At 37.1% G+C, this 16,025-nt stretch overlaps 2 protein-coding genes across 9 annotated transcripts in view; both read left to right on the forward strand.

Moving 5' to 3' along the window:
• Window positions 1-8,451, forward strand: part of LOC106873773 (E3 ubiquitin-protein ligase MIB2) — a 58,923-nt gene extending 50,472 nt beyond the window's left edge. For 7 of the 8 annotated variants that reach the window (XM_014921273.2, XM_014921276.2, XM_014921272.2 and 4 more), the window contains exons 12-17: window positions 467-520; window positions 996-1,046; window positions 1,816-1,869; window positions 3,692-3,742; window positions 6,446-6,517; window positions 7,975-8,451. In XM_014921273.2, the coding sequence (XP_014776759.1) occupies window positions 467-520; window positions 996-1,046; window positions 1,816-1,869; window positions 3,692-3,742; window positions 6,446-6,517; window positions 7,975-8,174 (482 nt within the window). In that variant the 3' untranslated portion in view covers window positions 8,175-8,451. The remainder of the gene's footprint in view (window positions 1-466; window positions 521-995; window positions 1,047-1,815; window positions 1,870-3,691; window positions 3,743-6,445; window positions 6,518-7,974) is intronic. The other variant, XM_014921277.2, reaches the window with a different exon arrangement.
• A 1,020-nt stretch (window positions 8,452-9,471) lies between these two features.
• The window catches only part of LOC106873775 (ropporin-1-like protein), a 36,044-nt gene continuing 29,490 nt past the window's right edge, over window positions 9,472-16,025 (forward strand). Inside the window, exon 1 of the mRNA XM_014921282.2 lies at window positions 9,472-9,588. The gene's annotated coding sequence lies outside the window, so the exon portion shown is untranslated. The remainder of the gene's footprint in view (window positions 9,589-16,025) is intronic.

Genomic DNA, 16,025 nt, shown 5'->3' on the forward strand with positions numbered 1-16,025 from the left:
TATATATATATATATATATATATATATATATATATATATATATATATATATGATGATATATATATATATTTTTATATATATATATGTATGTATGTATATATGTAATGTGAGATAATAGTTTCATTATGTATATATCATATACATTGTGAAACTATTATCCCACATTACAATAGAGATGTTATTGTTTCACTTTTGACATGTATTACTGAAACAGTCTAAGAGATTGCTCCGGGCTCGCACTAGACAAGAAGTTGAAAATTTCTTTGGCCCATTAAACTCCATGGATCCTAACTAACGCATGTGTAAAATTTGAATGAAATCGGTTGGGTAGTTCTCGAGTTTTAGTGATGCACACAAACAAACAGACAGATGGACGCACATGCTCAGTTTTATATATACAGATTATGGATGAAGATTAAAAAATAAATTGATAATAAAGTGTAAAACTTGCAAATATTTATTTCAGTGAGACCAAAATCAGTGACAAAGCAAGTCCAGACAGTTGCATCCACTTCAGAAAGTAAGTGTCAAATAACTGAACATAATTAATTTCTATAAATATTACCTTCACCTGAGCTACTGTTTGTCAGAATGACTGGGAACAGGGCCCATTCCTATTTTCCATTTGAAAGTAAGATGTAAAACGATTCTATGAATTATATTACTGAAAAAAGAAAATGAAAAAGGAAAGACAAAACTAAGAGATAAACAGTGTTATCGAGGAGTAAGATGAGAGAGTTTCAGAATTGCTAAATAGTGTAGGGTGTCTCAATAGAGAGAGGACGATCCAAAACCAATTGAACTCATTGGTGGTAGGGTTTTCACTAGAAATGTGGTATTGAAGCATTTGCTTAGATAAAGGTTGTAATATTTTAATTTTATTTTCCGTATCATTTTCATGCCATCATTTCTGACGGCACGGGCACACTAGTAGATTAATAATAGAGATAAAGTTGTTTTCTATTAAGTATAAAACTTAGAAACACATATTTCAGAGGCTTCAAAGATGAAAGAGAAAGGAGTCCAGACGGTGGCTGAGGCAGCTGGTGAGTATGAATTAAGAGTATCTAATTCTTTGCTATAAAGTTTACCTTCACCTGAGTTATTTTGTTTGTCAGAATGTCTGGGAGCAGGTTCTTCTTTCCTAATCTCCACCTGAAAGGTTGGCTGTAAAGTAATTGCATTAAATGTTATAATGAAATTCCATTCACCGAATACCAGTTTCTGTTCTGGCAGTGTAGAATGAATCATTATTCACCTTTTAAAATGCTACTTTATTAAGGTGTCTTGAAATATTTCCTCAATCAGACACCAACAGCAATGTTTCACAAAAGAGTAGCTGTATGTTTATCCTACCTGAGGTTGTGTGTTGTGTTTGTGGCCAGATCTTTGATGATCAACTTGGTTGACATTCATACAACACGTAAGAGGTGGACAATGTTGTTTTGAGATGTCTAGAGGAGAGAGGACAGTGTGAAGTAATAGATTTGGCACTAAAATAGGAAATGAAAGAGAAAACTAAGTAAAAATTTGTTATCAATTGATAATTGAATGAGATTATTGCAGAATTATCACATTATACAGAATGTTTCAATAAAGGAATGGGATCTAGAAATTTAATCTAGTTTGTGATGACTCAAAATACTGAGCTATTACACAACACTGTTGAGCCTGTAAAAATGTTAGCCAAAACCATATTGGTCACTAGTTGACCACTGATGATCAGTACAACTCATAATGAAATAATATAGATTATTGATGAAGATTAAAAAAAAATTGATAATAAAGTGTAAAACTTGCAAATATTTATTTTAGTGAGGCCAAAATCAGTGACAAAGCAAGTCCAGACAGTTGCATCCACTTCAGAAAGTAAGTGTCAAATAACTGAACATAATTAATTTCTATAAATATTACCTTCACCTGAGCTACTGTTTGTCAGAATGACTGGGAACAGGGCCCATTCCTATTTTCCATTTGAAAGTAAGATGTAAAACGATTCTATGAATTATATTACTGAAAAAAGAAAATGAAAAAGGAAAGACAAAACTAAGAGATAAACAGTGTTATCGAGGAGTAATTAGATGAGATAATTGCAGAATTATTAAATAGTGTAGGGTGGAAATTTAGGAATGTGAATCTATTTTATTGTAGACTTAAATATTGAGTTATTCCTTAGTAACACTGTGGGAATTTTTTAAAATGTTAACCAAAACCATTGTGGTCATCAGTTGAATGTTGTTGAAAGAAACGTCTCATCTCAAAATAATAAAATATTGTATATTAATAAAGATGAAGAAATTTTACTCATCATTGTTTCACTGTTGTACCTGTGCACCTTCCACACTCAGAAACTATTTTGCCAGTTAACTTTCCTTCGATCTTGCTGCACTTGTTATGAGTCTATAGTTTGCACCGGGTAATCTTATGAAGTTTATACCACCAATGCCTTTCCTACAGATCGAGCAGGGCAATCTACTTGAAGGGATTTGAGATTTACCTGCTCTCCTACATTCTAAGACTTTGGTTTTTGTTTAGCTCTAAGACTCTTTGACTCCAGATCTTGCCTCCAGGGTTGAGATTTCTTCTCCAGTTGAGGTAGGGAATTGATTATAAGAACAAGGTCATCAGCACAGAGGATCTCCCAGTGGTAGCATGTCTTAAATTCCTCTGTTAATCCCTGAGGACTATGATGAACAATACGGGGCTGAGGACTGATCCTTGGTGAACCCCTACTTGTACACTGAATTCCTGGCTATGCCTGTTGGTAATCTTCACCTTACTGACAGCATTTCTGTACTTGGCCTGTACAGTTCCCTCCAAACACTCATCTATCCCTAGCTTCCACATTGATCACCAGATAAGGGAATGGGGGACTCTGTCAATGGCTTTCTCTGTGTCAACAAATGTCAGGTACATGGGTTTCTTTTTGGCTAGATATTTCTTCTGCAGTTGCCTAACTAGGAATATAGTGCTGGAACAAATCCGAACTGCATTTAATCTACTCTAATATTTCTCTCCCTAATTGATTGAGCTATGACCTTCTCTGGGATTTTCATCAACTGGTCCAGCTGTTTGCTGCCTCTGTAATTATTCCTGTCCAAGGCTTCACCTTTGCCTTTGTAGCAGTTGACTATGATGTTGCTATACCAATTGTTGGGTATGACTCCCTTGTGGAAAACCTGATTAACTATACGGGTGGCTTAGCCTCCTGTATAGTCTGCCAGATATTTTAAGCATCTCAGCAGAAATTTCTAATGGGCTGGGGGGTTTCCCCTGTCTTCATGTCCTTAATTGCTTTATCTACTAAGCTACTGTTGATTCGGATAGCTGGTCCCCTCAGTTGGGTCAACATCTCGCAGAAGACTCTTCCTCCCATTCATTCTCCACATTTAGCAGTTTTAAAAATGGCATTTCCAAGCCTCTTTTTTTGCAGAATCATTAAATGCACGTGAAGCATTATCCATGCAGGCACATTTCTCTTGTATGACCTCATGATTTTCTCTCACACACTGTCTTGCAATCGGAAACACTTCAAGTCTTTTGGTCCTCATGTCGTTTTTGCTACTCCCTTGACTAGATGTACTTGTCTCCTAGCTTCTCATCTAGCTATGTGATACAGTTCCCTGCTACCCCTATTCTTCCACTCCTATACAGTGCTATGAAATATAAAACTTGCAAACACATATTTCAGAGACTCTGATGATGGAAGACAAGCAAGTCTGGACGGTGACAGAAGCAGTTGGTGAGTATAAATTACCAATACCTAATTGATTTCTCTAACATATAAACTATACAGATAGAAATAACAGTATCAGTTTCCAGTGTGACTTGAACACTCAACTCTTTGTTCATAACTGTCTATAATTAGTACCTTTGGCTTTAGTTCTGACTTCATTATTTCCTTTAAATTAGATCTTCAAACCTAGTCCTTGTAATGTGGCCAACAAAAGAATTTATTATTAGTAGTTGACACAGAACCTAGAAATGGTTTTCTTTGATTGCTCACATAGCCACCATAATATCAACCTTGCTCAGATGCAATCATATTTATTTTAATGAAGGCCACATATTCTTTAGTCAGGTTATATACAATCCACATCAATACCTAGTATTTCACTGTCAGTCAGTGTGCTATAGTATTATATATATATATATATGTGTGTGTATGACAGAGAAAGAGAGAGAGAGAGAGATGAGAGACAGGTATTCCCCGTATAGAATAGACTTTGTAGTGCTCAGGTGCACTCGAGCAGGTAGAGGAGTAAATGTAAGGAGAAGGAGCAAGTTAGGTTAAGTTGGTATACAAAGAATATTAAATACATTTGATACAAAAAAATGTACATATGCTTACATATAAAAAGGTCCGACTTACACAGAATAGAAATGATATCAGGAATTAAAGGGGTTGAAGAAAAGTTTTAATATTCTTTGTATATCAATTTGCCTAACTTGCTTATTCTTCCATTTATTCCTCTGTGTGTATGTGTGCGCACGCGTGTGCATGTGTGCATCCACCATTAACATGATAATTAATCTGCTATTGTTCATTAATTTTCTTACACCTGTATGTCTATGTAACCTTATTTTGTCATCTTCCCTCACCTAACATTTTACACTCTGTTACCCTCTATGTAATGTGATTGTTTTGCTTGGGTACAGGACCATAACCCTACAAAGTAGGATTATTTCTGTATTTTTATGAAACGAACTGTAAAGAAATAGCTGGAGGTAGTTGGTAGCTTTCTTTCTTTAGGTAGCAATGTCAATAACAGATGTGGATGCTGTGAGAGCGTAGCTGGGAGAATAAGAATAAGCTGGGCAAAGTTCAGATTTGCTTTGCTTTCGAAGAAGACCCATCAAGTCGAGTGGGATCGTAGTCATGGCAGATACTGGTGTCATGCAAGTAGCACCCATGTTGGTGGCATGTAAAAGGACCTGTTACGCTTTCAGAGTGGTTGGCATTAGGAAGGGCATCTAGCTGTAGAAAGCATGCCAAATGAGACTGGAGTCTGGTGCAGCCCCTCAGCTTTCCATCCCTGGTCAAATCGCCCAACCCATGCTAGCATGGAGAATGTACATTAAATGATGATGAGGAGGATGTGGATGAACTGAGTTGACATCAGAAATAAACAAAATGAGATAAATGTTGTTTAGTGAAGGAGGGCTCTTGTCTATTTGGTTGTGGTTCTAAATATTTAGCTTATCACATATTGTTACAACTTAGTAGTTTTGACCAAAAGCATGGTTGGTCACCAGTTGACCATTTATGATAGAAATGTTTTACAATAATAAAATGTAGATCATTAATTCTTTCGTTACTGTATTTGAGATGCTCTGTGTTTCTTTCAATTACTTTAACTATAACAAAGAATTTAGTAAAATAATTTAGTTATCATTCAACTAGTGTTAAGAACATAAATTGTAACTAAGGTTTGGTGGAAGATTTTAATTCACAACTTAAGAAAACATTTGTACTCAAAGCCAGAGCTGGTTTCAACCAGGTTGGTAATGAAAGGGTTAATAAAGATAGTGAAATTATGCTATAAAATGTAAAACTTGGAAATATCAGTCATTTGGTTTGAGATTGTTATGGAGATGTTACGTAGATCACCTAAGACAGCATCAGTGGATGACATAACAATACTAACGACAGAGCAAAATGGTATGCAAATAGTTCTCGATGGACTGGATTAACTAATTAGTTGGTCAAGAATGTGGTTTAAGGCAATAAATAATGTTGTCAGTTGCCAAAGGTCAACAGAAACAAGTGAAATTCAAAGAAGCAGGAGAAACCATGCCAAAGGATAAAGACAGACCTGTAAACTGTTGAGGACAATGGTACACCACCTCATTGTCCAACAAAAGTAGAGGCATTGAGATCATGGCACAAAGAGAAGACACCTTATAAGCAATAGATAAGTCAAAACTTTTTGGAAATAAAGGATTTAAAAAAAATTATTTATTAAGGAGTCTTAAAAAAAATGTTTCCTGAATCAGATGATGTTCTTGTGAACTGGGATGTGGGGAGTTATGATTCAAGATTACAAACAACAACCCTTAACAAAGAAGTTAGGTATATGTTTATCCTACATGTCTGCCATTGTATTTGTGGTTAGATCTTTGGAAAGCACCTTTGTTTGACATTGGAATTAAGCAGAAGATGAGAAGAATGTTAGTGAAGTCAAATCATAGATATAAGGAAGGAAATAGAGAGTACCAAGAAAAAAACCAGTCTTATCAAATGATAATTAAATGACGTCTTAATAGAGAAACGAGATTTAGGAAGGTTAATCTATTTTGTTGAGAACCTATGGGACTACATGGGACCACTGTAGAAAGATAAAAAAAGTTGAACAAGACCATAGTGGTCACCAGTGGACCATTGACAGTAAGAATGCCTCAGTAATAAGGAATAGATTATAAACCTTGGAAATATTTATTTCAGAGAGTCGAAAGCTGGAGGAGAAGGATCTTCTGAGGGTGGCCAAGAGGTTAGGAAGTGATTGGTGGCAAGTGGGTGAGTATGAAATTACAGTACCTAACTGATTTCTATAAATTTTACTTTCACCTGAGTTATTTGTCAGAATGAAAAAGTACAGGTTACATTTCTAATTTCCAATTGAAAGGTTAACTGTAAAGCAATTCTATTAAAGATATTACTAAAAGTTCATAAAATATCCACTGAGGTTAGCATGGTTGGTAATAATGGATAAACTAGAAGATACAAATGGCGTTTAATATTGTCTTTTTGGAATAAGGAAGAAAAATATGTTGTTCAAGGGTAAACAGCTGAGTTAATGACATTTTGGTTTGTCCTTATTCCAAAATAAGACCTTGAGTTAGGTTCTTCTTGAAACCATTATGGGTTGGGTTATTGTGTTGGAAGCTGATAATTGCAATTTATATTGCCATATTGGAATGACTTTACCACATGATATATGTCTTTAGATGTTTCAATAAAAACAGGCTGAATAGGGGTGACGCAGCCACATCATATCATATTCCCTGCAGCCAAAAAGAGAGAATCCCTTTAAAGAAATTTATCAGAAAATGAATATTCACAAGTCAAGCCAAACTGGAGGTGGCCTCTCTTACTGGGACTGACATAATTAATAACTGGATAGGTTCAGGAAAATTGGTCGAATCTGGAGTTCATTGAAGAAGACTCAAATGGGATTGAATTTCGATTTTCAGTGTCCTATTGGGAACTTTACAAAGGGGATTGATTGCGCTGAGATATATTACTTTCATGACCCTTTGAATATCAGATCTGAAGTCTGCCAGATTAAAATAGATTTATAGGATTCCTTTAAAAGGTCTCTGGAGTAATGTTACTCATAACGATGTATAGTTTAGAGATCAGGGAGTCTCTCCAGGTTGAGTCACTTCTTCTCCACACCTGTGATACTACAGAAATGTGATCAGAATGTCACAGGAATGAATTACAAGATTGGTTCTTCAAGCCAAACCAATGGAGCTGGAGACCTAGGGGTAAACTAAGAATGAAATGGTTGGATGATATCCATAGACTTAGTTGTTCATGCTTGAGAATCCAACCAAAATGTGTAATGATGGTTGTTTCTGATAGGACTCTGTGGAGGAGGAGGTGCCTGAAGACTCTATTCCCATAACCCTCCCAGGAATATTGAGCAGAGGGAATGGATGGATCAAATGGTTTGCCTGTTGGTCGTCTATGTTGATACTTTAGATTTTCATACATTTTTGTTTACAGAAACACTCCTGCCTTTTGTTTACCATAAATATTCTCAAGTGTAATTTTCAATAAATTTTCTTTAAAAATTTCCTTTAATTCAACCGCTTTATTTTTGTTTTTGTCATCTTTAGAAATAGAAAACAATGCCTTACATTCTTCGTGTTTGTTAGTTATTCTTTTGTCTTCATTGGAATTGTTTGTTTGTTTGTTTGTTCATAAAAAGCCGACGGTACACAACTTTTGTATTATTGTTGTTGCAGGTGTTTTTTTAGGTATTGAAATTACTGAGCTGGAAATTGATGATGGTTCTAATAACACTGTAAAACAGGGCTACAATATGCTGTACGAATGGTTTACAAGTTGTGATCCACAAACACGAATACTCGAAACATTAAGTGCAGCTCTTGAAGAAGCTGAGTGTTTGACTGCACTTGAGTGCTTGTCATTAGTTGCAGAGTGAATTGCTGTGTAAATGTTGTTGTCTCAGGTTAACCTTGACCAAACAGGGGCTTATGATTAAATGCATTCCAGCCAGGGCCATCCTGTCTTTTTCTTGAGTGTAGACAACTCAGAACCATATTGTTGAATGCGTCCTACTTTAAAGGGATAAGGTGTGAAGTACAGTGGATTTGGCTACTAATTCTAGCAGGACTGTCTATCTCATAGAGACGCCCTTCACTGGTTTGGCTCCTTTGTTAAAAATTGACTTTTGAAATAAAGATAAACTTCAAAATGTTCATTTGTTGTTGTTCTTGGATATCTAATCCCCTCCCTAAACACTTCCATTGTTATAAAGACAGTTTTAATATCCTCTGCTATTTTTAATACTTATCTACCTTCATTCATAGCTGAGAGTAGAATACTTTCTACATATATACTGATGTTTTTTCTTCTTATATAGTATTTCTATATAAGCACAATGTATGTACAGATATTTCACTCTGTCCTGTTGTGGTTTAAGACAGACTTCTCTAAAGTAGGGTTAGTAGAATGTTCTATTTTATATTCTAGCTGGAGGATCATCGTCATTTATTGATTACTGCAAATGTTGTGCCTATGAAAATAAATCCCAAAATTTAAAAGTTAAAAATAACTGTACTGAAAAATCCTGTTGTAATTAATTTGTTATTTTAATTCCATGTGATTGTGGAAAAGCTACAGTGTCTCCCTCTTTTTATATAACTTTGGATAAAGGAAGTGTACAACTTTTTCCCTACAATGTTTGTCTTCATACTATTTGAAGTTATTTTAATTTGTATTAATTTTCAAGTTCTTACAGCAGAGACCAAGATTAAAGAAGGAAAACACATGAAACTTTTATGCACATATGACCACTAGGCTGAATGTATTTAGGGATGTTCAGCCAATAGCTGTTTGTTTGTCTCGCCAACCCACTGCTTGGGGACTGTGGATGCTAGTTCAGAAGTTAGACTTTATATTATAATTCTCCAAATGTAGGTCACTTCCTCACTCATTACTTCCCCTTGACCGTAGTTTGCACCTTTATCTCCCTCTCTATTTCCTTTCCTACGAGTTAATTCCTGTCTATTTTAAAAAGCATTTGTCCACCCCAACCGCCTTAATTCACAATTGTCCAGATAAGTACCTCTCTAGGTTTTAATGACACTACTGGCCTTGTTTATTCGTTTGCATTCTGCTTGCTTACATTTTTTTTTATATGCAATGTCCTAAGCGATTTGGGCCACTTAAAACATCTACTGCTTTTCCACACTTTTATTCATTCATTCATTCATTCCACCCGTATAAACAGTCTTGTCCCTTTGTTTTTAAATTCAACTGAATAACTATATCGAAAGCTGGTCTTTGGTCAAACCCATTACGGACAATAGGTGGTTGGTCTTTACAGCATATCAGTAAGTAAATAACTGTAATCAATTGATGGGCACTTTATTATGATAAACTATTAATTAGTACTATTGGATTGGTGCATAATTATTGCACCTTTTTTTTAACAAAAACAATAACAACATGTAAGAAAAACATCTTTAAATGATTATTCCGGAGCATATTCACCATCTACTTCAATTAATGCTTTCCATTTGCTTGGCAGACGGTCAGAATAATCATTTAAAGATGTTTTTGTTAAATATTGTTATTGTTTTTGTTGAAGAAAAGCCTCAATAATTATGGTCAAACTAAAGCGTTTGACCCGGTGACAAAAATACGGGTCAAACGCTTTAGTTTGACCCTTAATTTATCGACCCGGAAAGGATGAAAGGCAAAGTTGACCTCGGCGGAATTTGAACTCAGAACATAACGGCAGACGAAATACCGCAAAGCATTTCGTCCGGCGTACTAACGTTTCTGCCATCTCGTCGACTTCTGACGGATAGATGCATCTGTTTCTGGCTTCACACCCCAGCGGAAACTTGAATCGTCTTCCAGCCATGCTCAGAGAAATGAACAGCGGTCAGTTCGTGTATGTGCTTGTGTGTGTGTGTGCATGTATGTGATTGTCCCACATGAAACTGCCATACAACAAAATTAGGAAAACAGTAAATGCAGGCATGGCAAAACATTTCCTTTTTTTACTGAATATTCCATTGAAGACGATGCTGCTTTTTACAGCTCACTTGTTGCCAATATCTGAAATTGAGCCAAGGGTTATGGCATGGCATACCTGGTATTGTAAAAGATATCACCAAAGTGTCAGTGATTCAGATGGCTGTCTTTATTTCCTGCGTACGTCCACCACCAGAGGAGAGAATGTGAACCCCATTTCAAATGACGAGATTGACACATTTTCAGCAGCAATCTGTCGGGGAACTTAGAGCTACCTAGATAGACAGACAGATAGGTAGATAGCCAACCAGTCAGAGAGACAACATCATATATATATATATATATAGATAAAGAGGGACAGACAGACAGAGTGAGAGGAAGCTGCTTGTAGGTTTAGGTGTGACTACATCAACTTAGGAGGTGCATGGACACAACAGGAAAAGCATAAAAGCTCTCACCAGACAGAATGGATTGCCTGCTATTTATCCGACTTTTGATTTGACAACGGGGTAACGGCACATCTTTGTGACCTGTCCCTTTGTAATTGTTCGCCTCATTTAAAATAGACATGCACCAGTCACCATGGACGTAGCTGCTCCCCAGATACCAACCTGTCCAGTATGCCTTGAATGATCGCTGCTCTTCTGTCGGTTGAATTGAGCACGAAAGAGTGGGTGTTTGTTAGGGATGCTGAGACAGGCAGACTTTTTTATTTGTCAGGTGATGACAGCTTCAAATACCTATGTTTTCTTTGGTGGAATTCAGCGTGAAGGAGCAGGTGTCTGTCAGGACCTGCAAAACTAGTGGTTTTCTATCTTTATCGGACAAAGACAATGGCAAGTATATCATTGGCAGAAATAAGACAGAGGTAGACACAGGTCTGGCTCTCGGTGAAGCATTGCACTACAGCTTCTTCAGAATTGGAATCAGAGGCTGGAATGACTGTGTGGACATATCTATGAAAGGAAGGTGGACAGAGTAACATCCATTGAGTGCAGACGTCGCCGGGGCCATTTCACTTTGCTCAATTTCTGAGTGTATTGAATTTGTTCAGGAGTGGAGTCTGCATTGGTAACTGCCTGAGAGTTGAAGCACGTGAGGATGGCAGGGCTCAAAGTCATCGTCAGTCACTCATCATATGACAGCCTCTCATGCGAAGACTTGGACACTAATGATAGTCTACAATGAAGATCTGTAGTAGCCATTACCAAGTTCTCCTGTGTGGCACAGAACATTTAGAATGGCCTTTCCCAAATTAAATTACAACAAAGTGTTTGGAACAGATTCTTTCTGTGACATATTGAAATAGTGTCAATAGATTCCTTTACTAAGTAAATTATTTTTGTCCTGCACCAGTCCTCAGTCACTTCAACTTTATACCACAAATCTCTACTTTTATATAATGTTTAGAACAAAACTGAGTAACTTTCAATGGTACACCATGTCCTGTTGCTGCAGACTGGTTTTGCTTTATTCCAAAAGCGATAACTTCATGGAATACCACTATTTGAAGCAGTAAAGTGAGATATGTTCTTCAGCCAATGATGGAGGGAAGCGGTATTGAAGAAGAACTCACTTTGACCGTGTACGCTCATCCATTCCATGGGAGGCTGGAAGTCTTAAGATAGACGTTGAGGACATTTTCATTGAATATATTGCATCTTGCAATCTGTACCTGTCTTGGAAAAAGCTTCTAGTACATGTCTGCTGACAAACCTTCTATGGCACACCATCACCTGATGCTACAATCCACTCTTGCTTTATTTCCAAACTATTTACTTCTTTCTTGCTGCAAACTCTAGGCTCAAAAGTTTGAATCAGGCCTTTGGTAGACATTTTATTAGAGATGACAATGTTTCTCCTGCTTGTGCTATAATAAAATGCACCTAGAACCCTTTATAAAGTGGTTGGTGTTAGGAATGACATGGCATTCTATAAAGTCAGTAATGTTTAAGTGAGATATGTTCCTCAATCAATGAAGGAGAGAAAGAATTCTGAAGAACAACTGACTTGAACAGTGACAACTCATCCAATCCATGGGAGCTTGGAAATATGAGGATGAATGGTAGGGATGTTTGTCATTGATTGTATTGCATTTTGCAACCTGTATCTACCTTGAAGAATGAGAGAGAGAGAGAGACAAAGATTGTAACAACAGCAAAGAAAAGTTCTCTGCTTGGAATGTAAGGATAAAATTACTGTGAAATAAGATAGGGTGCTTATACGTGGAACGCATTTCATTTGTCATTCTTTCAGTTTATGAGAGATGTTCGCTTAAATAATAACTACAACCATATCCTATCAGTAAACTTTAAAAAAAATGTAAAACAACCAAAAATGCTGTCCTTAACTCAAATGTTTATCACTAAATGACTTATTTTAGATCTCTCTTCCAAAATATTATATTAACTGGATTCTCTTTTAAATGTTCCACTTTACAAACCATGCTAACCTCGTTGGATAATTTGTGAAATTTCAGTAATATCAATATGTTTAATAGAATTACTATACAGCAAAGTTTTCAAATGTAAATTAGGAATGGAACCTGTTCTCTGTCATTCTGATATACAAAGTCTCAGGTGAAGGTAAACTTTATAGAAATGGATAAGTTAATGTTAGTTTCTATTTACATGGTTCCTCTGATTTTTTTCTTAGAAGACACTAATGTGGTGTGAAATCAGGCCAGTCATTGTCTGAAATACTTGGTTTGTCTGAAATGAATATTTTCATGTTTTACATTTTAGAATATGATTTGATTATATTTATTTATAATCTATATTTGATTATTGTGAGACATTTTTATCTTCAGTTGTTGACGGGTCACCACTATGCTTTTAGTAAGCACCATTTACGGTTTCACTATGTGTTTTTTGTTTTTAGTTTTGTCTTTCCTGTTGTATGTCTTTGTCTTTAATGGAGTTTAAGGCACAGATATAAGAAAATAAAAACAAAAGTAAAAGGACATTGTTATAAAAAGGTGATTACGTGAAATAATTGCAGTATTGTTAAATTAAATTGGATGTCTTAATACAGTGGGGTGGTATGTGGAGTTTGGTCTCGAAAGGAAGCTGGATTGGACCAATTGCACAAACCTCTTCAACCACACCTACTTGCCTGCAATTTACTACCGAGGTGAAACCGGGGCCACAATGAAGGGAGAGAATGTGAGGCTGGTAATGGCCCAAAGAACAATGGAAAGATCAATGCTGAAAGTGTTGTTAAAGGAGAACATCCAGAGTGAAAGTATCAGAGAGAGAGAGAGAGATCTGGTGCGAGAGACAGCGTCACCAAATGCAGAAGGAAGAATTTCAGATGGGCTGCAGATGTCATTCAGTTCACTGACAATTGGTGGACTTGCTTAGTTGTTGAGTATGCGAGCAGAAGAGGCCACTTGGAGGGACTCCAAAAAGTAGGGTTGACAGCCACGTAGATTGAGGAGGCAAGATCCAGAAAGAAATGGATGGTGTGCTGTGGTCAGCGGTGTCGGTAGGAAGCATGACACTCCAGTCGGTCAAAGTCAAGACCATAATTGTGTATGTCCATCGATTGTCAGTGAAATGAGTGACGTGCCCCATCCATCTGAAATTCTTCCTTCTACATCTGGTGATGCTGTCTCTCTCACCAGATTTCTTGCTGATCGCTTCACTCTTAGACACACTCACAGCATCGATCTTTCCATTGCTCTTTGGGCTGTTACCAGCCCCGCATCCTGTCTTTTCGTCATGGTCCAGGTTTTAATTCAGTAATAAATTGCAGGAAAATCGGTTGGAGATGTTTTTTTGCAGTTGGCCCATTCCAACTTCCATCTTAACACTATCCATTCTATTGAGACATCAAAAATAATTTAACTATATTGCAATTATTTCATGTAATTATCTCTTTGGTAAGTGAACTCTTTTTGCACCAGTCGTAGACTAGTTCACCTTTACACCACAAATCTTTACTATTATGTAATGCGGATAATAAAACTGTGCATCACCTGTTGCTGCATCTTTGATCTTGTCTTCTTCCCAAACCTATTTATTTATTTCTTGCTACAATCCCTGCGCTCAAAGTTTGATCACTGATTCCGTTACACGTTTTATTAAGAAGACGCTTGTCTTTGTTATGCTTGTGCCACAATAAGATGCACCTAGAACCCTTTATAAAGTGGTTGGTGTTAGGAATGGCATGGCATTATATAAAATTAGTAATGTTTCTCAACCAATGAAGGAGAGAAGTAATTCTGAAGAACTGACTTGGTCAGTGACCACTCATCCAATCCATGAGAGCTTGGAAATATGAGGATGAATGGTGGGGGTGTTGTCATCCATTCTATTGCATCTTGCAACTTGTATCTATCTTGAAGAATGAGAGAGAGAGAGACAAAAAATATCACAGTAGCAAAGCAAAGTCTTCTACTTGGATAAAGACAATGTTTAGTGGATGTAATGATTTTAATATCAGTGTAAGAAGACAGGGTGTTCCCACCTGGAATGCATGTTATTGTTAGTCTTCCAGATTATGTGATGCATCAACCTAAACAACAACACTGACCCATCAGGAAACTTAGTAGACAATGTAAAACAAACAAAAACGTTGTCATTAGCTCACCTGTTTACCCCTAAAAGACAAGATCATATTTTTGTTCTCTGGCCACAAAGTGCAAATGATTCCTTGATTTTTGCATTGGCCCCAATTAGTCACCTCTTCCACAAGAGGTAATAGCACTTTGGATCTGCTATGTATCACTGGTTATGAAATTGTCATCAGCCTCACTACTAAGGTACACTTAGCGGACTCCGATCATGCTCTAATCTTGTCAATCTCTTATAGATAGAAAGGAAAGTCACTGTCGCACTGCTTTGCATATCCAGTTTGGAACACTCACCTTGTCCAGGATATCGATCTACTGGAAGCAGTACCAAGATGTACAACCAGGCAAATAACCTCTGTCAGTCACCAGATCTTGAATGTATTGTTTTTCTGAGTTTTGACACTGTAAAGTCTCGATATCTAGCATCTTAACTTATCAAAATCCTTCAAGATTATCCACCATCTCTCCAACAACAACAACAACTTTGGCCACATTTCTGAATTCAGTGTCTGCCATCAGCAGATGTGCTTCTAAAATACAAACAAAACCCAGTGCAGCAGTCATGAGTTTCACAAAATATGTTTCCCTGCTCACAATTCCTGAAACCCAGAATAAACTACCAACACCAATTGTTAGCTATTAGAACACTGTTCCCTGAAATTCACCAACACTACTGATGATGGCTCTTTTACTGTTTTCCTTTCTGCTTTTTGGGTTGAACCAAATTTGATGACTGGCACCTGTGCCGGTGGAGTGCTAACAGCACCATCCGAGTGGGGTCACTGCAAGAGCAGCGGTCTCGCTCCCGTGCTGGTGGCACATAAAAAGCACCATTTGAGCGCGATCGTCTCCAGCTTTGCCTTGCTGTCACTTGTGTCGGTGGCATGTGAACAAAACATTGGACTGACTGACTCCTGTACAGGTGGCATGTAAAATACACTATTTGAGCGTGACCATTGCCAGTACCGTGGGACTGGCTCATGCAGGTGGCACGTAAAAAGCATCCACTACACTCTCGGAGTGGTTGGCATTAGGAAGGGCATCCAGCTGTAGAAACTCTGCCAGATCAGATTGGAGCCTGGTGTAGCCATCTGGTTTGCCAGTCCCCAGTCAAATTGTCCAACCCATGCTAGCATGGAAATCATCATCGTTTAACATCCGCTTTCCATGCTAGCATGGATTGGACGATTTGACTGAGGACTGGTGAAACTG

This window comes from Octopus bimaculoides, chromosome 5 (genome assembly GCF_001194135.2).
Source record: "Octopus bimaculoides isolate UCB-OBI-ISO-001 chromosome 5, ASM119413v2, whole genome shotgun sequence".
Lineage (NCBI taxonomy): Eukaryota > Metazoa > Mollusca > Cephalopoda > Octopoda > Octopodidae > Octopus > Octopus bimaculoides.